Here is a 26,435-nt window from a genome sequence, read left to right as displayed (position 1 = left end):
CACCCTCTGCTACTAGCAGCTCTAATTTACACAATAAAATTGGCTCATTTCTGTCTCAAAAGTGCTGCAAACTAATTTAAATTGAAAAGTACTGCAAAGACACAAATGTCTATTTCTATCTTTTTTGTTTGTTCTTTATTCCTTCAAGATATTTCTGTTAAATTGTGTGCTTCCCTCTGTAACGTGTGTCGTGGTTTTTGGGCTGTGTCATGGTTTTTCAGTTTGGTATATAGGTTCCCGTTTTATTTTGAAAACCCATGTCCTTGTTTTCAAATTATGTCTTGACGTCCCTTCACAGGTGGCCTGAACATTTGCACCTGTGTCTCGTCAAGCCTTTTGTGTATATCTTGTCTCGTCTTTCCCTTACTCCTGGCTGGTGCGTTCTGTCACAGCGAGGACGGAGTAGGACCCAGATGCAGGAGAGACGAGGAGGCAGGAGTTCCAAAAAGTGATTTATTATAACTTAAAATGCTGCTGAACAGGAATTACCAAAAAGACAAGAGCATAAACTTGACAAAATTACAAAAACTCCCCTGAAACAGGGAGGGTGGAAAAGGTACGGACCAGCAGGGAGCAAGGGAAAGACAAGATATACAACGAAGGCTTGTCGAGACACAGGTGCAGACGATCAGGGCAGATGGGAACAAGGGAAGTCAAGAAATAACCGAAATACAAAGACACAGGGGTTCAAAATAAAACAGGAACCTATGGATGAATGGGATGCCTGGGTCTGGGGCCCTCCATTGTCGGGCCCGCGCGGGTGTCCCCCTGTTGGGGGGTTCCCTCTCTCCGGGCCCGTCTCTGGTCCCCCCCGCTGCCTCTGCGGCAGGGCGCCCCTCTGGTCTTGGAGGGCCACTTTCGTGGGGGCGGGTGCACCTGCCTGCGTCGGCGGCCTATGTACCAAAAATAATAAAACCGGGACATGAACCCAAAAACCATGAGATGTGCATTTTCATTAAAAATGTGCATTATTTCTCTTACCAACTGAGTTTTAACCTGGAAATTGAATTGTCCAAATCCATCCATCCATCCATCCATCCATCCATCCATCCATCCATCCATCCGCTACAGCTGTTGCCAACACATGTTGTATGTTAATTGATGTTCTCTTTGTTTTTATGGGTGGCGTTTAGGGTTACAAGAATCTGTTCTGTGGTCTCAGATGTCAAATCTAAATCTATCGTTGGAGGTCAGGCTTCACAACTCTGAGACAAAAAATATCTGAATACTGGTGATTTTGGTTCATTTGTCTTCCTGAGACACAGACCTGAAACTCCACCAGTCACATGACCCTCCCATGAGGTGGGGGTAGAGCATTTCCTGTGAATAATGGCGTTCTTCAGGAAACAGGAAAAGCCATTTGTAAACAAAGTAATTGTTTCCTGTCCCTGCGGTGCTTGTCATCATAAACTTTTTTTATGATGACAAGCACCTCAGCTGTAGAAACATGGAGAACACGTATCTGTAGAGCTGTACAGCTGGATGCTTCGTTGGCTGAGCAGGGAAGTCTACCATGGATGTTTCCTAATAAAACCTGTGAAACTTTATTTAAACTTCATTTAAACTTCATTTAATCTCCAAAATCTGAAACAGCAGTTTCCTTTAAACTTGCAGCAAAAAAATCCTCCTTTTTGTCTTCCTGGAGCTGAAATTGAATTCTGGGAAATTTTCAGCTAATTTTCAGGATCATATATACCATAAGATAATACTACTTTGATACAGAAATTTTATTCACGTTTACACTTCTTCAAATAATGAAACATTTTTTCAAAGCAGAGATTAATCTGAAATAAAACATTCCTGAGATGTCATGTCCGCATGGCAAAATGTTTATTTAACATAATGTAATAAATGATAATTTAATGGATTAATTAGAAATAATAATAAAGTAATAATAAAGTTTCAGTTGATCTTGTCTGGAAAGAGCCGAGATGATCCAACAGAACTCGCAACCTCCAACATTAGGTGTGTTTCCATCATCACAGCTAGATTTGCACAAAACCAAATATTGAAATCTCGGAATGGAAGCGGACTACGTCACATAAAAAAAACAACAACTCTAAGATCAAATAAACCTTTTCATGCTTCCAGGAGGAGGTTTTTCAGGTGATTCAATAATCCACTTATTCTCAAAAGTGTCATGGAAAAACTTTTTTCTCTTTTTTCTCATTTCCAGGTCTCTGGCAGCGCTGGATGTGACGTAGTCGGTCAATCTTAAATCATCAGAATCTAGTTTCAGCTGTTTCTTGTCTCATGAATATGATGTTGTTGTACTACAACACTACTTAATCATTATTACTACGTTACATAAGGACTTTACCGCTGAATAATCATGAATGATGTCCGCTGATTGGCTAGTTTCTCAACAGCGGTAGCAGCAATTGCAGTAATTTATCAAAGACTAAAGATGTTTTAGTCCATCTTCTTCAACTTTGAGATTTTCTTTCTTGTTGTTTTTTTAAAAGACATCTCGCAGGAAGAGTTACGATTGTCATTAGAGTTACGAGAGTTACATTTATTTGAAAAACAGTGATCGCGGGAAACGCTGACGCTCTGCAGCGGTGCCTTTATCCAACTCTCAGAGATTTGAGTTTCTTTTGTGCAAAAGTGTCGTGGAAACACGACTTTACACTAATCCAGACTAATCCAGACTGACCCAGACTGGTCAAGATTTATCCTTACTGGTCAAGACTAACCAGGAATGATCAAGACTGGTCCATGCTAATACAAGCGGTCAAGATCCAGACTCATCCAGACGGGTCCAGTCTAATCCAGACTGATTTAAACTGGTCCAGATTTATCTAGACAGGTCCAGTCTGATCCAGACTGATTTAAACTGGTCCAGATTTATCTAGACAGGTCCAGTCTGATCCAGACTGATCCAGACTGATTTAAACTGGTCCAGATTTATCTAGACAGGTCCAGTCTAATCCAGACTGATTTAAACTGGTCCAGATTTATCTAGACATGTCCAGTCTGATCCAGACTGATCCAGACTGATTTAAACTGGTCCAGATTTATCTAGACAGGTCCAGTCTAGTCCAGACTGGTCTAGTCAGTACTGGGCCAGACTGGTACTAACTAGTTCATACAGGAACAGACTGAATTAGGTCCTGGCAGGTTATTTTTCAAGAAATTTGATTTAAGGTGTAATTTAATCTAAAACAACATGTTCTGATTTTCTGATCTGATCTAGTAGCAGTTGCACCGGTTGACGTGGATGTCACTGAACACAGAGTTCTCATTGGTTGTTTCTCATTGGCCGTTTGTCCTCCTCATCCTCATCTTCTTTGTTAAGTTTCTTTGACCTCCTCCTCATGCAGCATTTCACGGTCACCCCGATCACCAGCAGCAGCACCAGTAGCACCCCCACAGCAACCAGCACCGGGACCAGGATGTCCCACAGTGGGTCTTCATCCGTGGCTACCCCTGTGACCTCACAGTCAGTGCCGTTGGCGTTGTCGTGGTCAGCGGGGATGTCATGGCCACAGACACAGCTGTAGGAGCCGGGGGTGTTGATGCAGGTGTGGGGGCAGACTCCATCCTTGCTGCACTCATCCACGTCCACACAGTGTCCAGAGGCATCCTTCTGGTAGCCGGTAGAGCAGTGCTGGCAGAGGTGACTCAGGTTGGCTGGGGAGCCATCCAGAACCCGCCACATGATGGGTTGGCCCAAGCAGAACAAGTCCATCCGGATAGTGGACCAGCACTCCAGCTGGATCCGGCTGCTATTCTTATCATCCAGCGAGAAGTAGCGAGAGCCGGGAACATTGGGAATCTGACACGGGTCTGATTCTGGTACTGGTATGGAGCCAGCACCAGATTCAGTTCTATGACGTGGAATTGGACTGTGGGTCTGCAGTGGAGCAGGACTTGGATCGAGTGTTGCAAGTCTTGTTTCAGGTGTGGGTGGTTCTGGTTCTGCAGCAGGTGACCTGGTCGTTCTGCGGTCAAGTTCTGGTTCTAGAGCAGGTGTTCTGGTGGCTGGTCTGTGTTCATGTGACACTTCTATCAGCCCATGTTTTGGTTTACAGATGAATCGGTACTTGGTCTTACAGCTGACTGGGACCAGACCCAGCCTCGCACTGGACTGAAGGAAGCCCTGCCTTATGGCGGCACACCTGACCTCGGTACAGGTGAGCTTTGGCTCCTCCACCCACATATTGATCTTGGTCTCCTGACTACCATCCTCAATCCACTTGTATCCCTTCAGCGGGAGATTTTGGACCACACACTCATTCTTCACCTTCTTCAGCCCGACCCAGACCGAGATTTCCTCCTGATGCGGTTCCAAGGAGTTGAGGAGCTCTAGGATCTGCTGGACCTCTTGCTCAGTGGACACGCTGGTGAGTACACCTGGGGCACACCTGGCCGCTGCCTCAGTAAAGCTGGCTGTGGTTTGGCTCAGGATGAGCTTCTCAGCTGAGATGGTTCGAAGGAGGAAGACAATGCTCCAAACCGGTGTCCAACAGCAGCAGAGCTCCATCTCCTCTAGCTCCACCCCCTCTTAAGTCACTGCCAAAACAAAGGAACAATCATCAGACTGTTAGAGATGAAAGGGATTGTTCCCAGACGGAACATCTGGTCCAAACTGTCTTGATCTACACCAGCACACGTGTTCCCATCACTATTTTGGTGCAGAATTCGAGGGACATTTCAAAATCTTCATAAAAAGTAAAATCTGAATTGTTTCTCAGTCCCCTTTTCTCTTCTCTGACAAGTCCTTGTAGATTAAAGCTGGGCAATAAATTGTTGTCCTGTGTGTTCTACATGTTTCCCTGCTTCAGCAAACCTGATTCAAAATAATGGATCATTATCAACTGGTCATCAAGGTCTGCACAAGTCTGTTAATGACATCATTTTATCAGGGTGTGTTGAAGCGGAGAAAGATCTCGAACATCCAGGACAGCCGCCATTGAGGACTGGAATTGCCCAGGACTGGTCTCGAACAAACAACTCTTTAATTATGGCAGGTTAGTCAATTTCTTTAACCACTTTAGAATCTAGAATTGTTTTTAACACAAAAAGATATCCACAACAAATTATCGCAAAACACCTCCTTCTATGGAGAAGTTCTGTGGAGAAGTTCTATGTGGAGGATCAGGGTATCCATAACTTCAGCTGGACTTTAGCACTTCCGGCAAGTTCTGTGAGTTAAGTCAGACCTCTGGTGGACTAGCTATCATCACTATGGACAAAAGATAACCTCCTGAGAGCGTTGATGTGTTTCTATTAGCCGTATTTTTTAATTCACGCCCGGCTGATGGAAACCACTCACTGATGCAGAAGGACAGATCCTAGCTTGGACCCCTGAGTGCAGCAAGGAGACCAGCAAGGCCAGGAACCACGCGACTCTTGGGTCAAGGTACATTCACTTTTAATAATCTCTTTTTAATATTTTCACTGTTCGGGTGGTTGCACAATGACAATAAAGGAAATCTTATCTTACAGTAAATTAAAAAAATTAAATTAATTTTGAAACTTTCACTGCAGATGATACTCAACTGTATTTGTCCTTACATGAAGCTAATCAAACTGGATGAATGCATTAAAGATGTGAATACCTGGATGTCTGTTAATTTCTGGCTTCTTAATATAGATAAAACTATAGCAATTGTAATTGGGCCTACACACCTTGGGGAGGTGCTCCTAAGCTCTACAGTGAGTTTAGATCACATTTCCTTAGCCTCAAACTCCTCTGATAGGAATCTTTGGCCCTGTCCCAATACTCCCCCTATCCCTAGTTTTCATCCCTACCCCTAAATTTTGCGCGTTCCCGTGAGGGTAGTGGTGTCCCAATTCCTCTTTTCACCTAGGGGTAGTGAAGAAAAGTAGTGAAGTGGCTATGAATCTGTCCCTACGGATCGAGTGTTTTCAGATGCTCACTAGTTGATCTAGGGCCAGAAAAATTTCCCAGAATGCTTTTCGTCGTCATTTGCGGACAGAATAAAAAAAAACAAAACATGGTGGACATTTCTTATTTTTTAGTGAATAAAATCAATATTTTGAGTTAGTTTCTGCATAAAAATGCGTTTTGATTACATTTCTAGCGAGAAATATATATTTTACTTTCATAATATTCACTCAGTGAATGTACATAATCACTCGTTTGCCCGTTGTTGCGAAGTCTTTTTCAAACCTCGCCAGAATAAAGGCTGATTTATGGTTCCGCGTTACACCAACGCAGAGCCTACGGCGTAGGTTACGCTGCGACGTGCGCCGTACGCCGTACCCTACGCCGTAGGCTCTGCGTCGATTTAACGCGGTAATTCTCCACAGAGCTGCAGGTTTCTCCCCGGGACGACGGCGCAGGTTGACCCGGCGATCACGTCTGTTCTCCGGCTGCTGCTGCTGCGCCCCGGTCTCATCATCGCCAAAAACATCGGATCAAATTTCTTAACAGGCGTTATTTGGATAAACTGAGCCCAGGTTGGGAATCTTAACGGTTACTTTTACGCCTGAAAAAATATTAAAACTTAATAAAATGGCATATTAAAAGCGCTACAGCTGAAATTAAAAAAGCTTTTGGCTCTCAGTTTCCTTATTAGTGGTGGTGCTGAAAAGTAGGGGTAGTGGGTGAATTGGGACAGGCCCCTGGGAAGATTTCAAGTGCCCTAAAATCTGTCCCTTCTTTTTTAGGGGTAGTGAGAGTGAGGGAGGGCTAGTGGTAGAAAGTAGGGCTAGTGAAGAAAAGTAGGGGGTGTATTGGGATTGGGCGTTTGTGTCCTTTTTGATCAAGACCTGTGGTTTAACTCTCACATAAAACAGGTCACAAAGTTATCCGTCATGATATGAACCTTCAACTGGTCCAAAAAGCTGCAACACAATTTCACTCTAGAGCTGGAAACAGAGATCACGTCTCACCGGTTCTGACTAGAACTGGGAACAGAAACTGTATCTCAGCAGTTCTCACTAGACCAGGGAACATAAACTGCTAATCTCTAGTTCTGACTAGAACTGGGAACAGAGAAGGCATCTCCAACTCTCTGTGGAGAGTTGACTATCAGCGTGAAGCAGTGCGTTAATGGTGGGATCATACCCTGTTTAATAAATTCACCCTGTTTAATAAATTCAGTCTTTAGAGACTTTTACTATAAATTATACTCGTCACAAATTGAACCATCTGATCAATCCATTAATGAGTTTCTTGGAGAAATTAACCTGCCAAAGTTACATCAGGAACAGGTTACGAATTTAGATTCACCGCTCTCAATAGGAGAACTTCATGAAGCTCTTCAACATATGCCCAAAAATAAAGCTCCGGGCCCAGATGGTTTCCCAGCTGAATTTTATAAGGAATTCTGGAGCATATTAGCACCAACATTTTATAAAATGATTCTAAATGCTAGGGAGAATAAAAGCTTACCCTTAAATATGAACTCTGCTAATATTAGTCTTTTATTAAAACCGGACAAAGATCCCTTGCTCCCGTCGAGCTACTGCCCAATTTCATTGATAAATGTAGACTTAAAATAATTAGCAAGGCCCTTACTGAACGTCTGAAAAGAGTCACCCCTTCTATTATACATCCGGATCAAACAGGCTTCATTAAAGGTAGACATTCGTCTACTAATATTCGCAGATTATTAAATATTATAGACTATTCCAGTATCAATAAACAGGAAACTACTATTATATCCTTAGACGCGGAAAAAGCATTTGATAAGGTAAATTGAAAGTTTCTATTGGCAACCTTACATAAATTTGGATTTGGTGAATCTTTCATTGACTGGATAAAAATATTATACAGCTCTCCCAAGGCACGTGTAAGGACAAATGATCAAATCTCTACAAGTTTTACCTTGCAAAGAGGCACTAGACAGGGTTGCCCTCTATCTCCCTCATTATTTGCAATATTTATCGAACCTTTAGCAGCAGCTATTAGACAAAATCAAAATATTAAAGGTATACAATGCAAAATAGTAGAGCACAAAATAAGTCTTTATGCGGATGACGTACTCCTCTTCCTCCAGAACTCACGATCTTCACTATCACAGACAATCGCACTTATAGAAGGATTTTCATCTCTGTCTGATTATTCTATTAATTGGTCTAAATCCACTGTTTTGTGTGTTAACTGCAATTTTAGGAATATAACCAATACTCAATTACAATCAGGGAACATTAGATATTTAGGCATAAACATCTCCCCTAGGCTGTCAGAGTTAATAAAATTTAATTATGTTCAGCTTATAAAGAAAATAGAAGATGATCTTTCCAGATGGAGCTCTCTCCCCATTTCACTCAAGGGTAGAATAGCCACCATTAAAATGATGGTTTTACCAAAAGTAAATTATTTCTTCTCAATGATACCATGCAAACCCCCTCTTTCCTGGTTTAAATCGTTGGACTCATGTGTTTCAAAATTTCTGTGGAAAAATAAAACTCCACGTATTAGTTTAAAGACATTGCAAAAATCGAAAGAATATGGAGGTTTAGAGCTACCTAATTTTCAGTATTACTTCCTTGCCAATAAATTACAGTATATTGTAAAATGGTCAAAAGATCATCCTTTAGATAGTCAATGGCTGGACTCAGAGCAAGTGTCTTGCAACGAACTAGAAATCTCAGAGTTACCATTTATTAGTCAAAGTATCAAACGTCATCAATGTTTCAAAAGCATTAATATTAGCACAACTTTATCAGCTTGGTGGGAATTTCTTAAAGTAGCTAAAATTTCACCTTTTCCATGTGACCGTACACCCATATGGAACAACCCAGACATCGTGAAAAATGATAAAAAGATGGTTAATTTCATTCAATGGAGAGATCAAGGAAAACGGTACTTACAGCACGTAGTTGTAGGAGGACAGTTTGTACCTTTCAATACACTTATTGTTCAATACAGAGTTAGCAGGAATACATTTTTAGAGTATCAACAACTTAAGGCCATAATAAATAAAACATACAAAATTAGTCAATTAAACTTACAACTTCCCTCTAAGATAATAGATTTATTGAATCTAAGCACTTTAAAGTTGTTATCAAAACTCTACAGGTTAGTGTCTAAACTGGACGATTAAGTCTCTCTTCCGATTTCCAAGTGGGAGGCGGACCTCTCTCTTAATACTGACCAGTTTTCTTGGTCACAAATATGCTTAAATACGTTTACTATGACTAAAAACCCAAACTTACAACTTATACAGTACAAAGTTCTTCATAGAATACATTATACTGGACAAAGGATGTTCCAGATGGGCTTTGTCACCTCTAATATCTGTTCACAGTGCACAGAGAACACTCCTGATAATTATATGCATGCTTTATGGTTCTGCACACAGGTACAGAGGTTCTGGAAGGAGATTTGTGAGGATTTATCCACATGGATCAACTACAGAATCCCAGTGTGCCCCACGGTATGTATATTAGGTCACCTGGGAGACATTGAAATAGAACCTAATTGGACACACCGGGTCCTCACTGCCTTATGTATCGCAAAGAAAACCATTCTAGTAAATTGGAAACAAAAATCCAGTTTATGTATCAACCATTTTAGGAATCTTTTATCAGATCATATTAGTAGTGAGATAATGTCTGCCTCCACTGAACAACATTCGGCTGAATTGCACTCTCTGTGGTCCCCGTTTATTGGCTTCGTTACCTAGTGGGGGCGGGGGGGTGGTGATCTTGTAGCCCTTGGGGTTGGGGGTCGGCTTGGGGGGTCTGGGGCGCGGGCCTCTGGTGGCCCCTGGGGGGCAGTGGGGGGGGCCGCGGGGCCCTGTCCCTAGCCGGTGGGGGCCTTGGGGGCCTGTGGGGGGGGTTACCTCATGGCGGTGGGGGGGGGGTGGCTGGGGAGGGCTCGGGCGGGGGGCTGTGGCTGGGGCGTCTCCGGGCCTCCCGGGGGGGGCGGGGCCGTGGACGTGGGGGTCCCACCCGGAGGGCCCGGCCCTGCCTGGGTGGGGGGTGGCTGTCTGCGCTGGGGGGGCATTGCTGCCTTGGTCCTCCGTCGCTGGGCGGGGGCCAAGTGCCCCTGCGGATGTGGGGACTCCGGGACCCTTGGGATGTCCGCCGGGGTGGCCTCGGGGGGGGGTGGGGCCGGGTCCGGGGAGCGGGCCTCCCCTGACCGGGGGGTGCACGGGCGGGCGCGACGGCGGGGTGGCACCATTCCCAGGTATCTATGTCTTATGTTGTCAGTATGAATGGGAGGATGTTGGACCGTTTCCCCCTCCGTCTGGGGGCTCCGGCGGCGCCGGGGGCGCCCTTGGAGGTACGGTGGGGCCCTTGCCCGGCTCGGGGGGCCGGCCCCCGTCTACTGGACGGCCGGTGGGGGGACGCGGGTGTCTTATCAGGGCCGGCTTTGCTGGTCCTGCTTCCTGGCTTCGGCCTCCGCTCCCCCTCTTGCCCCCCCTACACGGTTCATACGCACATAGGCGAAAGGCGGGGGGTCCGGGTCGTGGGGGGCACTGTCCCGCGGGGCCTGGCACTCCCCGCCTCACGGTTTTAACAGCAAAATAGACACTGCACATTCAACACTTAATAAATACATTTGACAAGGACACGTAGTTCGGGAGGGGGGGGGGTCTGTGTCAATCGATACTTGGCCCTCCCTCCTCCCTGTTTTTATGGCATTAATCACATGCACTCAACACAAGGGGCGGGAGGGGGTCCCACATCACCCGCGTTCCCTCACCGGCCTGGGCCTGGGACGGGTGGGTCGGGTCACCCGGGCCTGGCGGGGCCCGCCGTGCAGCCTGGGGTGCCTTCTGGCGGTGCTGGATCCCCCCGGGGAGGGGGAAACGGTGCGTGATTGTATGTCTGTGTCGGTGAGAATGCGGTATGGAAGGGTCCTGCCATGGAGGATTTGAGCCTCCATTGGCAGGACATCAAAAACTTAATAATTTATCAATATTATATTATACAAAAATGGTTATTATTATTATTATTATTAGTATTATTATTAGTATTATTATTATTATTATTATGTATAGTATATTATATTATTATTAGAATAGGTATCGGATAGGTGAATGGATGAATGAATGGGTTGCCTGGGTCTGGGGCCCTCCGTTGTCGGGCCTGCGCGGGTGTCGCCTTGTTGGGGGGTTCCCTCTCTCCGGGCCCGTCTCCGGTCCCCCCCGCTGCCTCTACGGCGGGGCGCCCCTCTGGTCTTGGAGGGCCACTTTCGTGGGGGACGGGTGCGCCTGCCCGCGTCGGCGGCCGGGGCGGCTCTGTCTCTCCGGGCGGGCTGGCCCCCTGCCGGGTGGGGGTCGTTGGCCTGAAGGGTGAGGGCCTCCTGGCCGCGTGTCCGGCCCGGACCGGGTGGCCGGGGATTGCCTGGGTCGCGGTCCGCCGCCGCGGGATCCCTGGCTGCTTCTTTCCGCGCCGTGGGGGCCCCGCCCGCGGGCCCCCTCGGCCGCCGCCGGGTGGGGGGGGGGCCTCGCAGGCGGTGGGTTGCCTCCCTCCTACTTCTCCCCTCTGTGGGGTTGCCGGTGGCCTGGGTTCCGGGGCTCTTCCTTGTCGGCCTCTGGTCTCGCGGGTGGCGGGGTTGCTCCCCCCCCTCCCCCACTATAGATACACTTCAGGTGGAGCTTTGTTTGGTTTATCACACACACACACACACACACACACACACACACACACACACACACACACACACACACACACACACACACACACACACACACACACACACACACACACACACACACACACACATGCATGATCATATACATACACACACACACACATAGACATACACACTGGCTTGTTCACCTGCATGCTGGCTCTCTAGTTTTTGGGTTTAGGTAGCGGTAGCGATAGCTTAGCTCAGACTGCGATCAGATCTCAAGATTTAGGTCGATTGCTGTTCGTGTTTTGGATGGCTCCGTGCCGGTTTCGTGCTTTGTTTGTGGTTTTTTGTTGCAGATTTCCAGTGCTTGACGTGTGTCTCCGTGTGTTCCTGCTTCCTGGATTGGCAGTGGATGTCGTCACCCCCCCCCCACCCCCTCCCCCCCCCAAAAAAAAACAAAAAAACACTGGGTTTGTATGTGTATATTTATGTATGTGTACGCATATGTGTGCGTATATATATGTATATATTACATATAGTAATAATGCACATATATACACTTTTGGTTTCTACCGTCATGGTATCAATCAATAATATGTGTGCAGACAAGGTAAAAAAAAAAAAAAAAAAAAAAAAAAAACAGTATTTCGAAAGTGACTGCAGTACCAGTTTTGGCCATTTCTTACACACGGCTCCTCCAAATTTTTGCAACGAGAAGCCAGGGGGTTAGGGAGCCCTCCTTTTTTGCTGGTTACACGATGGACGCGTACAAGAACTGGCGCCCGATGTGTCTCAAAATTTTATCTGTTGAGGATGTTGAGGACGCCTTCATAATTGGATTTATGATAGCAGGATTTCTCCTAATTGGAGTGGGAATCTTCCTGGCCCATCGACAATCGCGGAAGGCTGCGGGGGCCGTTCTGGCCCTCTCTGAGCTGCCCGAAGCTGCGGAAGGATTGAGCACGGGGCTCAGCACTCAGACTGTAACGCTGGGAGAGCAGGGCCGCAAGCTGGATGCGATTCTTGAACAGAATCGTAGGCTAGCAGGGGTCTTTGAGCTCTATAACAAGATGGAGAAAACCTTGGAGAAGCTGGGCACCCGGCTTGGCGGGGACTGATCACAAATTCGTCTGATCGGAGTTTATTGAGGAACCAGAAGAAAAGCAGACGGAAAATTACTGAGCTGCCTGCAAATTGTTGATTAGATTTTGGCCTTGAAGGAGCGGCTGGCAAGCCTCTCCGTCACAATCTCCCGGGAGGAATGTAAACATGACGCTCTGCACCCAACCTACCCCCCCCCCTCTCCCAAACACCTGCGTATCCGCCTCCCAGAACTGTACTGCTGCCCGAAAAAGGACGCTTGGCCCTCCTCGGACTTATCGCGTCACAGACTCTCACATACATACTGACACACCCCCTCTCCCCATATCCAATCGCCTTCCTGGCCCCCCCCCCTCTTATCAACCCCCCTGACAAGGACGTTTTGAGTTCGAGCGCCACGTGTTTGCGGCGATCACTTGGGATGAACTGTGCCGGGACCCCCCCCCCCCGACTTGCCCACCCCCCATCACCCACATGCAAGTCCTGTGACGTCTGTGCTTCGTGTGCTGCGAGGTGTTTTTTTGCAACTTGATATTGTGTATTGTATGATATTCAATGTGAAGATGTATTCTTTTCTCCTCCCCCCCCTATCCCAGTGTTACCCTTTGGAAAACAGGCGCACAATTCCATCGTGCCGCCGCCGGTGTACCCGAAGTCAAAAACAGTTTTCTAAACTGACCTAATAAACCTGATTCTGATTTAAGAGTAGAGTGGTATGATTAGGAAAAAAAAATCTTTGATAGGCAATTTTTTTTCTCTACTACATTTGTAATTTTACATTGTGTTACCGGTGTTTTCATGTACCAACATGCAATTAAGTTGACTTGAGTTATATTGATATTTGATTGATGTAAAAAAAAAATATCCAGCCCCCTTAAGGTCTCATTTTCCCTCTACCTAATATGAGTCTGACATCCCTGCTCTAGATAGATCCCAGCAGACAGAAAAGCTTCAAATAATGTTCCCCTACAATAACCACAAACTAACATTCAGAGATATATATGGCTCCTTAGAAACCTAACGTTCCCTGAACATTTTAAAACAGTTTCATTTGTGATTAAAACCTCAAATATTTTCCTACAGTTGCACTGTTGTCTATTTGCAATGTTCCAGTAATTGTGTTGTTAATCAATTTTCTGTTTGGCAAGCAATAAAGTATTTTTGAATTGAATTAAAAAGTTTTTATGAATTTTAGCCATTTGGTTCAAATTAAAACCAACAAGTTAAATGTTGATGGATCACTAATGTAAATCTTAAATAAAAGATCACATTGTATTTTAAATGACTGTCTTTAAACCAGCAGATTTTAATTTAAAACAGTTTCATTTGTGATTCACGCATTCCTTTGAGAGGTGAAAGTCTTCAAAATTACAATTCTGATGAAAATGATTCAGCACAGATAAGAGGATTCAGATCCATCAGGCTGGTTAAACGTGTGAATCACGTGTAATCACCTGTAGTCATCTAATCACTAACTGCTGCTGCAGGTCCCGTTGTTTTCAGTTCTCTCAAAGGGGATTCTTTAATTTTGTTTTTGTGGCCCTTTATTAACAGTATCCAGACAGGAAATGGGGGCAGAAAGAGATGGGGAAAAAGTAACGGGTCCCAGGCCGAGGCATCTACCTGGACCGCCTGCAGGGCTGAGTCCTCTGTAGATGAGGTGCCTGTGTATCGTGGTGAGCTAAACAGCACACCTTGAAAAGTGGATTTGAAAATATATGCAGTGACAACCAAAAATGCACTTCTGAAGCCTACTTGAAGATTACTGCAAAACTTCAGCTGCAGAACGACAATAAACTGGATTTTCCGGGGGGGTTGTTCACACTACTCTGTCTTACCTAAAACAACCAAAGTTCTTGCATCTTTGATGAAGTCCTGCCTCCATATGTGACTTCATTGGCTAACTCTAGCTGCGTAGCTGCTAGTTGATTGGCTGACGTATGTGTTTAAATTTTACACACAAATTTTGACACACAAACAAGTGAGTTGATGTTAAATTCCGTAAGAGATTACAGTAAATACTATTCCATACGCATTAGAATCCTACACCAGTGGCCTGTGGGGAACGTGGGTGCCTATCAAGGCCAGCACCGCTGGTCCTGCCTCCTGGCTTCGTGCTCTTCTCCTGCTCCCGTACATGACTCACCCACACCTTCACTTAGGTCCAAGGGGTTGGGGGGTCCGGGGCGTGGGGCGTCCGAGGGGGTCCCCTCTGCCACTCTGGCTAGTGTCCAAAAGAGTATACCTTTGTATTGCCACTGGCCAGTGTCCAATTGCAATACAAAGGTATACCGCTTTGGACACTCATCCACGTTGCCTTCGTCCCCATTAAAAATAGGTTTTTGTGAGGCCTATTCGTCCAGGAGCATTTTAAGCAAAAGTGCTGGACGCCGTTTGAAAGAGCAGCTTCCGACAAAGTTAAGTGGTGCCCTCCGCTCGCCCGTGCACCCCGTTTAGACCCCCGAAATCACCTGTAAAATGTGGACCGTAACAATGTTTTTTTTTTTGTATGATTTATTTATGAAACTTTGAGCATACAAATATACAATACACCACCTACACAGAGAGAAACTGATGCATAGATGAATACCGTGGAACAGGGTACCAAAAAAGAGGCAGTTTTATCCCCAATTCCCACCCCCACCCTCCCGTACGAGTAAAGTACGTGCATAAATGCAAAAAAAATAAATAAATAAATAAATAAAATAAAAAAAAAATAAATAAAATAAAAAATGTGTGCGTGTGTGTGCGTGTGTGCCAGGAAAATTAATGCGAACAAAATCTCGGACTTGCAAATACCTAAAGAAATGGGTGCGACTCAAATTGAAAGCCTCGGCCAGCTGGTCGAAGGAAGCAAATGTGCCACTGATGTAAAGCTGTTTTAGTGAAACAATCCCTAGATCTTTCCAGATCAAAAAAGCTCTGTCAATAACAGATGGAGTGAACAGGGGGTCAGAATGAATTGGTGCCAAGACAGGTATTTCCTTAAGTCCAAAGTGTCGCTTGAACTGATTCCAGATTTTAAGGCAGTTTTTCACCACAATACTACTGGACCGAGAAGTTGGTGACGATGACAGCGGGAGGCACAGCAGGGCCAGCAAAGAAGAGGGACTACATGAGGCTTCCTCAACCTGCAGCCATGATGGAGACTGGCTGTCGGGGTGGCACCAGTGCAACATTGCTCTTATGTTCGCAGCCCAATAGTAAAGCAAGAAGTTGGGCAGAGCCAGGCCCCCAAACTGTTTAGGCTTTTGTAAAATGTCTTTTCTGATTCTAGGGGTGCCTTTGTTCCAAATAAATTGTGAGATTAAGCTATCCAGAGAGTGAAAGAAATGTTTAGGGACAAAAATAGGTATGCACTGGAATAGGTATAAGAACTTGGGCAGCACAGTCATTTTAACACAATTTATACGACCAGTGAGAGACAGAGGCAGCACAGACCAACGATTGACATCTTGGGTCAGCCTAGCTAAGAGAGGGGAAAAATTACTCTTAAATAATTCAGAAAAATTCTTCGTAACGCACACGCCCAAATATTTAAAGTGCTCCAGCGATGTTCTGAATGGTAAATTGGAAAGGCGATTGGCAATGACTGCCGCATTAACCGGCATAAGTTCGCTTTTATGCAGATTCAATTTGTAACCGGAGACCTGCCCAAAATCTCTCAGCACTGATAGTACAATGGGGATAGATTTATCAGGACTAGCAACAAAGACCAAGAGATCATCCGCAAATAGGGACAGCTTATGTTCTATGTCCCCTCTTGAGATGCCAACCATCTGACTGGACCTGAGGGCTACCGCCAAAGGTTCAATGGCAATTGCAAAAAGTAGTGGAGAGAGTGGGCAGCCCTGACGGGTACCACGACTGAGGGAGAAATAGTCAGAATAGTCATTGTTCGTACGAACACAAGAAAGGGGGGACGTGTACAAAAATTTCATCCAAGAAATAAATGTATCGCCAAAGCCAAAACGTTTCAGAGTGTAAAAAAGGTAGGGCCACTCCACCAGGTCAAACGCCTTTTCGGCATCCATAGAAATGACCAGCTCAGGCTCATCAGAGGTTGTCGATGAATACAGAATATCAAACAGATGCCGGACATTGTGAAAGGATTGTCTGTTCTTTACGAACCCTGTTTGGTCTGGAGCGATGATAGTTGGCAGGACCCTCTCCAGGCGCCTAGCCAGCATTTTAGCCAGTATTTTAACGTCTGCACACAGCAAAGAGATAGGGCAATAATTACTACAGGACAGTGGGTCTTTATCCTTCTTCAATATTAGGGATATAGTAGCCTGACGTAGAGTGAGAGGAAGTGAACCTTTCTGCAGTGATTTGTTTAACATATTAAGTAATAGGGGTGACAGTGAATCTGCAATGGTTTTAAAAAATTCAGCCGGGAACCCGTCAGGGCCCGGGCATTTCCCAATCTGCGTAAGTGTTAAGGCACTCCTAAGCTCATTTATTGTAAATGGTGCATCCAGACCAGAGGACACTTCAGAGTTGATAGAAGGGAAATCTAAGGAATTAAAAAAGCGTTCGTATTGTGTTTTATTGTACAGGCACTCAGAGGTTTATAATGACGCATAAAAATCTCTGAACTGATCGTTAATGGCTTGAGGATCAATGGTAGGTCCAGTATCTGTGTTAATTTGGGTGATGTGTTTTGATGAGGAGGCTTGTCGAATTTGGTGAGCAAGCAACTTACTTGGTTTATCCCCAACTTCATAATAGTTATGGCAGGTTTTTAGTAAAGACTGTGCTGTTTCTTTGGAGACTAGAATGTCATATTCTGCCTTTTTCGTGAGTAAATCCTTAAGAAAATCTGCATTAGGTGTATCCACACATTTTGACTGCAGCTCCGCTATATCCTTGGAGAGGGAGACCTTGTTTTCCATAGCAATCTTCCTCTGATAAGCAGAGTAAGATATTATTTCTCCCCTCAAAAAAGCTTTACATGACTCCCATATGGCCGCTGCAGAAACATCTGGCTTGACATTAGTGGATATAAAAAGATCAATACGACTGTTGATTGTGTTAACAAAGTCCGAGTCAGAAAGTAGTAGAGAATTAAAGTGCCAGGGAGAGCGGGAAAGAGACCTGCCTGGAAAAGAGACATCCATGACGACGGTTGCATGATCTGAGATCGACCATAACAATGTTAAAGTATTTGATTTGGACAGGTGACACTTCAGATTCAAATCCATTCAAATTTCCCTAACAGAGTCGGGGGCCGAAACTTGGGCCCACGACCATCCAGGGGCCTCAGATTCGGTGTGGATGTCGGCGGGGGGACCCCAAACCCTGGCCAAGTTCGTTGGCTACTTGTCGCAACGGCTTCAAGTTACGCTCCTCTAAAGTTCCACCCGTCCGCACCAGAACAGTATATACAGTTTTTTATATACAGTTAATAGTATATAAAAAAGCCATTCGCAAAGCCAGAACAGCTTATTATTCAACGTTGATAGAGGATAACAAAAGTAACCCACATTTTCTGTTCAGCACTTTAGCCAGGCTGACAAAGAGTCACAACTCTGTTGAGCCGTGCATTCCTGCAGCTCTCAGTAGTGAGGACTTTATGAGCTTCTTCAACAGTAAAATCGCGAGAATTAGAGAAGAAATCAACCAGCCGGTTGTAGGTGATTCTTCAGCTTTAGCAACTTCCCTACGCTCTGACTTATCTCTAGACTGTTTTGATCCTATAGACCTCCCTGAGCTGACCTCACTCGTCAATAGAGCTAAGTCAACCACATGTATGTTAGACCCCATCCCGACTCGACTATTCAAACATATTTTTTCTCTTATTGGTACGACAATACTGGACCAAATTAACCTATCCCTAAGTTTAGGATATGTACCACAGGTTTTCAAAGTCGCAGTAATTAAACCTTTACTTAAAAAACCTTCTCTTGACCCAGACACCTTAGCTAATTATAGACCAATTTCCAACCTTCCATTTGTGTCTAAAATTCTGGAAAAGGCAGTTTCAAGCCAGTTATGTGACTATTTGTATAGAAATGATCTGTTTGAAGTCTTTCAGTCAGGGTTCAGAATGCATCATAGCACAGAGACAGCACTGGTTCGAGTCACGAATGACCTCCTTATGGCCTCAGATAAGGGATTAGTGTCCATACTGGTTCTACTGGACCTCAGTGCTGCTTTTGACACTATAGATCATGGCATTTTACTGCACAGGTTAGAGCATGTTGTTGGGATTAAAGGGACAGCTCTATGTTGGTTTAAATCATACCTATCTGACAGGTTCCAGTTTGTTCATGTACATGAGGTTTCTTCAGAACAGTCAAGGGTCTGTTATGGTGTTCCGCAGGGTTCAGTGCTAGGGCCAATCTTGTTCAGTTTATACATGCAGCCGTTGGGAAGTATAATCCAGAATCACGGCATACACTTTCATTGTTATGCTGATGATACGCAGCTCTACTTGTCTATGAAGCCGGATGAAATAGAACCGTTAGTTAAACTTCAGGCATGTCTTAGGGACATCAAGGACTGGATGTCCAGAAATTTCCTGCTTCTAAATTCAGATAAAACAGAGGTTATCATTCTTGGTCCAGAGCATCTTAGGAAGGGATTAGATGGTGTTGCGATGGCTTCCAGTGCAACTGTGAGAAACCTTGGTGTTATTTTCGATCAGGATTTGTCGTTTAAACCATATGTCAATCAGGTTTGTAAAATAGCCTTTTTCCATCTCCGTAATATTGCAAAGATTAGGAAAATCCTCTCGCAGAGTGATGCAGAAAAACTAGTTCATGCGTTTGTATCTTCTAGACTAGATTACTGTAATGTGTTGTTAGCAGGATGTCCAAGTAATTTGCTGAATAGGCTCCAGCTGATCCAAAATGCAGCAGCACGAGTACTGACAGGAATTAGCAGGAGAGACCACGTCTCTCCAGTGTTAGCGTCGCTCCATTGGTTACCCGTAAAATTCAGAATCCAATTTAAAATTTTATTACTTGCATATAAAGCCCAAAACGGCTTAGCTCCGCATTATTTGCAAGACCTGATAGTGCCTTATGTTCCTGTCAGAGCTCTCCGTTCTCAGAGTGCAGGTTTACTCGTAGTTCCTAGAGTATCTAAATGTAGATTTGGAGGGCGGGCGTTCTGCTATCAGGCACCACTACTATGGAACCAACTTCCAATCTGGGTTAAGGAGGCTGACACCACCTCCACCTTTAAAACTAAACTTAAAACATTTCTGTTTAGTAAAGCCTATAGTTAGTGTTTAGTAAACCTCTAGCTGGTGTTGGTAAATCTCTAGGTAGTGTAAACTTTAGTGTGTCAGAGTCGCTCCTGTAGTTTCTTGTGCTGGCCCCCCCTTCTCCTCCCTTTTCTCTCTTTTGTCCATGTTGCAGCATCCTTTGCCGGAGACCGGAACCTGCAGGTGGTCGTGGGTGGCTTGTAGCTTGCATTACGGAGCACAAGTCTTTCCCTGACCCTGCACCCCAACCTGGGACTTGCTGATTGGGCCGGAGCTTCGGGAGCTGCGTGCTGGCCTGCGGTCCCCACCCCTGGTCATCCCGTTGCTGGCCCCCCTTCTCCTCCCTTTTCTCTCTCTGCAGGTGGTCGTGGGTGGCTTGTAGCTTGCATTACGGAGCACAAGTCTTTCCCTGACCCTGCACCCCAACCTGGGACTTGCTGATTGGGCCGGAGCTTCGGGAGCTGCGTGCTGGCCTGCGGTCCCCACCCCTGGTCATCCCGTTGCTGGCCCCCCTTCTCCTCCCTTTTCTCTCTCTGCAGGTGGTCGTGGGTGGCTTGTAGCTTGCATTACGGAGCACAAGTCTTTCCCTGACCCTGCACCCCAACCTGGGACTTGCTGATTGGGCCGGAGCTTCGGGAGCTGCGTGCTGGCCTGCGGTCCCCACCCCTGGTCATCCCGTTGCTGGCCCCCCTTCTCCTCCCTTTTCTCTCTCTGCAGGTGGTCGTGGGTGGCTTGTAGCTTGCATTACGGAGCACAAGTCTTTCCCTGACCCTGCACCCCAACCTGGGACTTGCTGATTGGGCCGGAGCTTCGGGAGCTGCGTGCTGGCCTGCGGTCCCCACCCCTGGTCATCCCGTTGCTGCTTCCACCTGCCTGCTGTGCTGTTGCCGTCCCTGACCCACCAGTCTGGCCCTCGGCAGGAGGGTCCCCCCTTATGAGCCTGGTCCTGCTCAAGGTTTCTTCCCTCCTAAAGGGGAGTTTTTCCTTGCCACTGTTTGGCTTAAGGTTTTTCTCCCACTAGGGGAGTTTTTACCTGCCATTGTTTATGTAATAACTGCTCGGGGGTCATGTTCTGGGTATGGGTCTCTGGGAAGAGTCTAGAGACAACTCTGTTGTATTAGACGCTATATAAATAAAAAAAAAAATTTAATAGAACTTGGGACCCCCTCGGGAATGGTCCCCCGAGGTCCGAGATGGCCCAAATTTGCACAGCACGCTCAGGAGACACCCTACAATCTATGGGCCGAATTTGAAATATTTGGCCTCAATCAGAAGGTCTATGGGGATTTGAGCCTGACACCCTGTCTGAGCAGATTCTTGTTTCGGGAAGAAAACAGACGGGAGCTAGAATCCAAAGTGTCAAACCCATAGCACCTTCCTACAGCTACTTCCTCCATCAAAAATTGCAGACAAAAGAGCTTAACCGATTCCGGTTTGGGGCATCGAGCGTGTTGTGTGGTATCAATTTGGGATAGAAATTATTTTGTAAAGTACCTCAAAAAGTCTTAATTGTTTGGAGTTTGGGTTTGTCTGCAATACCTTAAGGTGCCACCGCTCAAAGTTATTTTCACGATTGACAATGGCAATACCTTAAAGTGTCATATAGCCATGGGTGCACACAAGCCGGGACTCGATGGCTAGTCTACTGCATGTTTTAGATGTTTCCCTGTCTCCAACACACCTGATTCTAATCACTGGTCGTCATCAACATGTCATCAAGGTTTACACAACTCTGTTGGTGACACAGCCTTGTCTATCAGGGTTGTGTTGAGGCAGGGAAACATCTAAAACGTGCAGTAGACTGGTCCTCGAGTCCCGGCTTGTGTGCACCCCTGTATATAGCCTCCATTGACAATGGCAATATCTCAAAGTTATTTGAAATAGGCCAAAGTGGTTCTGAGGTCTTAAATCGGAACACTGCACCCAGGCAGACCCCCAATACGATAACGGAGGAGAAAACAGCATGGGAGAAGGTTTGCGCAAAAAGTCTTCCGATCGGCCCATGGGCGGGTCGAGCAAACCCCACGTGCCCAGATATATCAGATACCGAGTTCGAAAAATCTGCTTATCTTTACTGCAACTAGGACCCTCCCGTAAGAATTTACTTAAGACACGGGGAACTGGCGACGCAGGCTGTGAGGTGGTGAAATGAAGCCAGATTCATGTCATACTCTTAATAATGTCATCACATATCACAACATATGTCAGACTTATAATAAAAATAGCACTGATCGTGTCCCTCTGTGTGTGAAGCACAGCGTCAGTCAGGACTCTGCTGCTGCTGCTGCTGCAACCTCCTCTTCACCCACCGCTTTAGGACAGAACAAATGAGGGGCTTCGTAGAGCATTTAGGGACTCCACGGAGCCCCTCATTTCTTCCCTAAAGGGACACAGATTTTTTTATATATATAATGAGTTTTACGCGCGAGTGAAACCTTTAGGTGCGGGTGTAAGCCTAAATTATGGTCCCGCGTTAAAACGACGCAGAGCCTATGGCGTAGGGCAGGGGTTCCCAACCTTTTTTGTGCCAAGGACCAGCAGAAGTATAAACAAAAAGCTCAGGGACCGGTTGACAATTTATGTCAATTTTAATAAACATTTTAGAAAAAAACAATGCATTTTAAAATGCAGGCTATCATCAGCGACGTTAGCTGATGTTGTGGCCTTTAAAACTTGCTTCTGCAAATCTAACTCACGTTTTTTCCTTTCGAAAAAATCCACTGGTTTGTCTTTGAGAGAAGGATGTTTTGTATTTAAGTGTCTTTGGAGCTTGGATGGCTTCATTGGCGAGCGTTTCTCCACATAAAATACATAGTGGGTTTGGCGCCTCCAAATCGCCCGTTGCAACAAATCCGTATTTTATATACATAATGTCGTACTTGCGATTAAAGCTTTTGCTTTTCTTTTTGGTAGGATTTTCCACTTGTTCATCACTATTTCTTTTACTCGAACAACCAGTAAAGAAACGGCTCATGGAGGTTTGCTGAGGTCCGCTCATCTCTGCAGCTGACTGTACCTAACCTGCATACAGCACCTGTGCATTGCGCTGTTCAGTCCGGTCGGGTACCAGAACTTATTGTCCGCCAAGCCATGACAGGGCTGCCACTCAAAGAAACACATTTCAATTTATTATTTATTAAGTTTTGGATGAAATTATATGACAAAGAAATGCAAAAATTGTTTTCTTAAATTTAGTATGAGGTTGCTTTAATTATGTGGCAAATGATAATAAACACGAGAAAGATGGGTACTTCAATGAAAAATAGATATTTTATTCAACTTGGCTGCTGTTCATACAAAAAGTAAATAAAAAACAACAATTTTCACCTGTTTCAAGTAGATTTTCACTTGAAATAAGTAGAAAAATCTGCCAGTGGAACAATATTTTTTTGCTTGTAATGAGAAGATAAATCTTGTTCCACTGGCAGATTTTCCTACTTATTTCAAGTGAAAATTGACTTGAAACAGGTGAAAATTGTCAAATGAGTTATTTTTCTGGTGTTATTTTTCTGGTGATGAATGTTGAAATAGCAGTAAAACCACATTCATTGATGAAATGACATAAGGGATGGAAAGGGGGGATGGCAGTTTTACAGGGGGGGTGATTTGGACTGTTTTTATTTCAGGGGGGGGTGATTTTGACCGTTTTTATCAACTCCAGTACTGTTTGTAGGTGACCGAAAAAAGTTTTTCTGATCTGGCGCCCTTTTCCCACTGGTTTGGACATACAGTAGCTACAGCTCAATTTGCAAAATGTATCTGTCCCTGCTTCAAAGAAAAGCCCTGGCTTTAGTTCTTCTGAGGAGGAGACGAGCAGCAGCAGCAAGGAGGCTCCATGAAATCCTCATGAGAAGACAGGATTTGAGGGAATCCAGGCTCGTTGGAGCTACAGCTCCATGATGACCAGGTCTACTTCAGATTGAACAGGGAGCAGTTTGACAGCCTGTTGGGGAGTGGGTCCTCAGCAGGATGACAACCATCTTCTCTCCTATTGGTCGCACCGAGATGCCCTCACAGCGCGATGAAATTAAAAAATGTTCAATTCAGACGCAGGCAGGTGAAACGCCCGTGGCAGGTGGCCTCTCGCGCGCCGCCAAGCTCGCCAGCAGAGCGCGCTGCTCTTGTGCCGTGGTAGCACATACACAATGAATGGGAAAGCCGGCGGCGGCCGCCGCTTTGCGCCCCCCTGAAAGGGGCTTAATACTGTTGGCCCCTGAAGGTTACACTTGGCCCCATAATGGCCCCTGTTTCAGAAAAATCCTAGAACCGCCAGTGCCAAGTTTTGTTACCCGCAGCTGCGCTGAGACGCAAAAAAAAAAAAAAAAAGCTGCGCTGAGACCCTGTCGTGCAGCGCGGCTCTCGGCAGAGATTGTATGAGGTGAGGTGAAGTGAGATGCCTCACTCCATTGGGAAAAAAAAACGTCTGGTGACAATTGCCGACAATTTTGATTATCGCTTTTTGTCGACAACGTCGACGAATCGTTGCAGCCCTAATTATGATCGGAACACAAGCCATTTCACGGCCCAGTAGTAACGGCTCTACGGCCCGGTACCGGGGGTTGGGAATCACGGGCGTAGGGTACGCAGCGACGCGCACCTACGCCGTAGGCTCTGCGTTGGTGACGTGGAACCATAAACCTTCCCTGAGCAGCTCTGAGGGGAGACGGGAGAGGAGGATGGGGGAGCGGGGGGTGAAGCGGGGCTGCCGGGCCCTTCGCACAGGGTGTGATTTGCAGTTAATGGCTGATCCTACCGTTAAATAAAAAGTGGGGGGGACAAAAACATGATTTTGAAAAGACGGGGGGTATTTTCCCCCCCCTGTTGCGCCGGGGCACTCACGGCGTTCCGCGCAGCAACGGCCTGCTGCCACTCACTCGCTGTATTTTATACTATTTATTTTTCTACTTTTACTGTGACCACAAAATAATGTCGTTTTCATGTCCTCCACCTCATCCACAACATCTCGATCTCAGATCTCAGTGAAATTCAGTGGCACCGTGGCTGGACACCCTCATTCATTCTGACGCCAAACAGGCTGCAGGAAGCCACTGCGCATGCTCAGCAGGCTCATTCATATGCAAAAACATACCATTTTTGGTATGAAGTGGGTGTGTAGAGGGCGGGATATGAGGCGGATTCAGCTGCGCAACCTTCCAGCTGGACTGTGATTTATAAAGAGAACATTGCGTGGAAGTCTGCGTGCACACGGTTTTATAGATCCAGATTTTTTTTTGCGCCCGCCATTTTCGGCTTTTGGGTGTACGTGCACTTTTAGTATGAATTCTACGCACTCCATTTTAAATGAGGCCCCGGATCATGCAGAGGTTATTCTTTTCATTCAACCCAACCTGCTCACTTTCCCAAAAAAAGCTTAGTTCAGAGACAACACCATTGCATGCTGACTGAAGTTTGATATTTAGTTTGATTCAAACTTTTTTACTAATGATTTAACTATATATAATATTTTATCTTTTTTATCTAATTCATCATTTGTTGTAACAAGCAGAAAAGAAAATTCAATTCATTGAATTTTGTTGTGGTAGAAGTTTCTGCATCGGTACTTGACATCGGCAAGTCATCACATCCAAGTATCGGTATCATATTGGTTTGAAAATAAGTAGTATTGTTGCAGCTCTAAATAAAATGCTGTCACATCGAAGTCTGCATGTTCATTAATCCGAGACTGAAGAAAGAAACACTCACTTTCAGATGCAATCACCCAACCTGAACAAGTCACAAGTCCAGGACGGAGAACAAATGTGCACTTACGTCACTTATTTAGTCAGATTTAATAATATTCAACAGACACTTTGATTTGTGTTCTACAGCACGAAGCGTCAGGAAGCTTCAGATTCACAGTAAAAATCGTAGATACCTTTGGGAATCAGAATAGCCAAGAAGCTACTTGAGTACAGTAATAGAGTACTTTTACTAATCTACTTTAGACCTCTCCTCATGGTGCTGGTTCACCCCATTTTCTTACCGTTTCAGTCTCCTTTGTTCCGTCTCTCCAACCCTTTCAGTCTCTCCTCCTCTGTTTTCCTTTTTATCCTGTTGTATCTTCTTTGGTCTTGTTTCTCTGAACTTCACATCTCCTCTTGTTCCCAGTTTTTCATCCGCAGCAGCTCTGACAGATGATGCCTCCCCGTCCCACCCTCCACCCGTCCGGGACAGGAAGTGTGCTGCGTCTTGATACGGCGAGCTCATTTCCTCCAGAAGAAGGCTGTCATTGAGACTCAGGATTTTCTGAAACTAAAGGTGAGTATGTTAGTGGTCAGGAATATTTTCAGAAGACTCAGTGAACTTCATTGATCAGATCGGATCACTGAGCCGGTTCAGCTGATTTCATTTGAAATGAAACAAAGCATGAACAAAAGAATAAAAAAAACTAAACTCAACCATACAACTTTGTCCATTGTCCTATGTCCCCTGATCTGCAGGGATCTGTGACATCACACACCACGTCCCAGCTGAATAATTTAGCTCCACCCACAACTTCACATCACGCAGCTTTGCTGCTCCTCTGATGAAGGGGGCAGCACAAAGCTGTAGGCTAGTTCTGGAGAAATGGGAACCCGCAGAAGAGGTGGGTGGAGCCTAGTGTCTGACTGC

At 45.5% G+C, this 26,435-nt stretch overlaps 1 protein-coding gene across 1 annotated transcript; it reads right to left on the bottom strand.

Annotated features, from left to right (window-relative positions):
- Nucleotides 1-26,058, bottom strand: clec14a (C-type lectin domain containing 14A). Its single transcript, XM_061743669.1, has 2 exons — nucleotides 25,807-26,058; nucleotides 1-4,515 (listed from the first exon to the last, which is right to left on the bottom strand). Exon 2 carries the CDS (start codon nucleotides 4,484-4,486, stop codon nucleotides 3,242-3,244), a length of 1,245 nt encoding a protein of 414 aa, XP_061599653.1. The 5' UTR covers nucleotides 4,487-4,515; nucleotides 25,807-26,058; the 3' UTR covers nucleotides 1-3,241.
- Nucleotides 26,059-26,435: the final 377 nt, after the last annotated feature.

Source organism: Cololabis saira, chromosome 16 (assembly GCF_033807715.1).
Source record: "Cololabis saira isolate AMF1-May2022 chromosome 16, fColSai1.1, whole genome shotgun sequence".
Classification (NCBI taxonomy): domain Eukaryota; kingdom Metazoa; phylum Chordata; class Actinopteri; order Beloniformes; family Belonidae; genus Cololabis; species Cololabis saira.
Note: the sequence above shows the minus strand (reverse complement) of the source record. Positions and strands in the feature narration are given on the sequence as shown.

Coding starts and splice junctions, on each gene's coding strand:
- clec14a (XM_061743669.1), bottom strand. CDS start 4,486: ATGGAGCTCTGCTGCTGTTGGACACCGGTTTGGAGCATTGTCTTCCTC.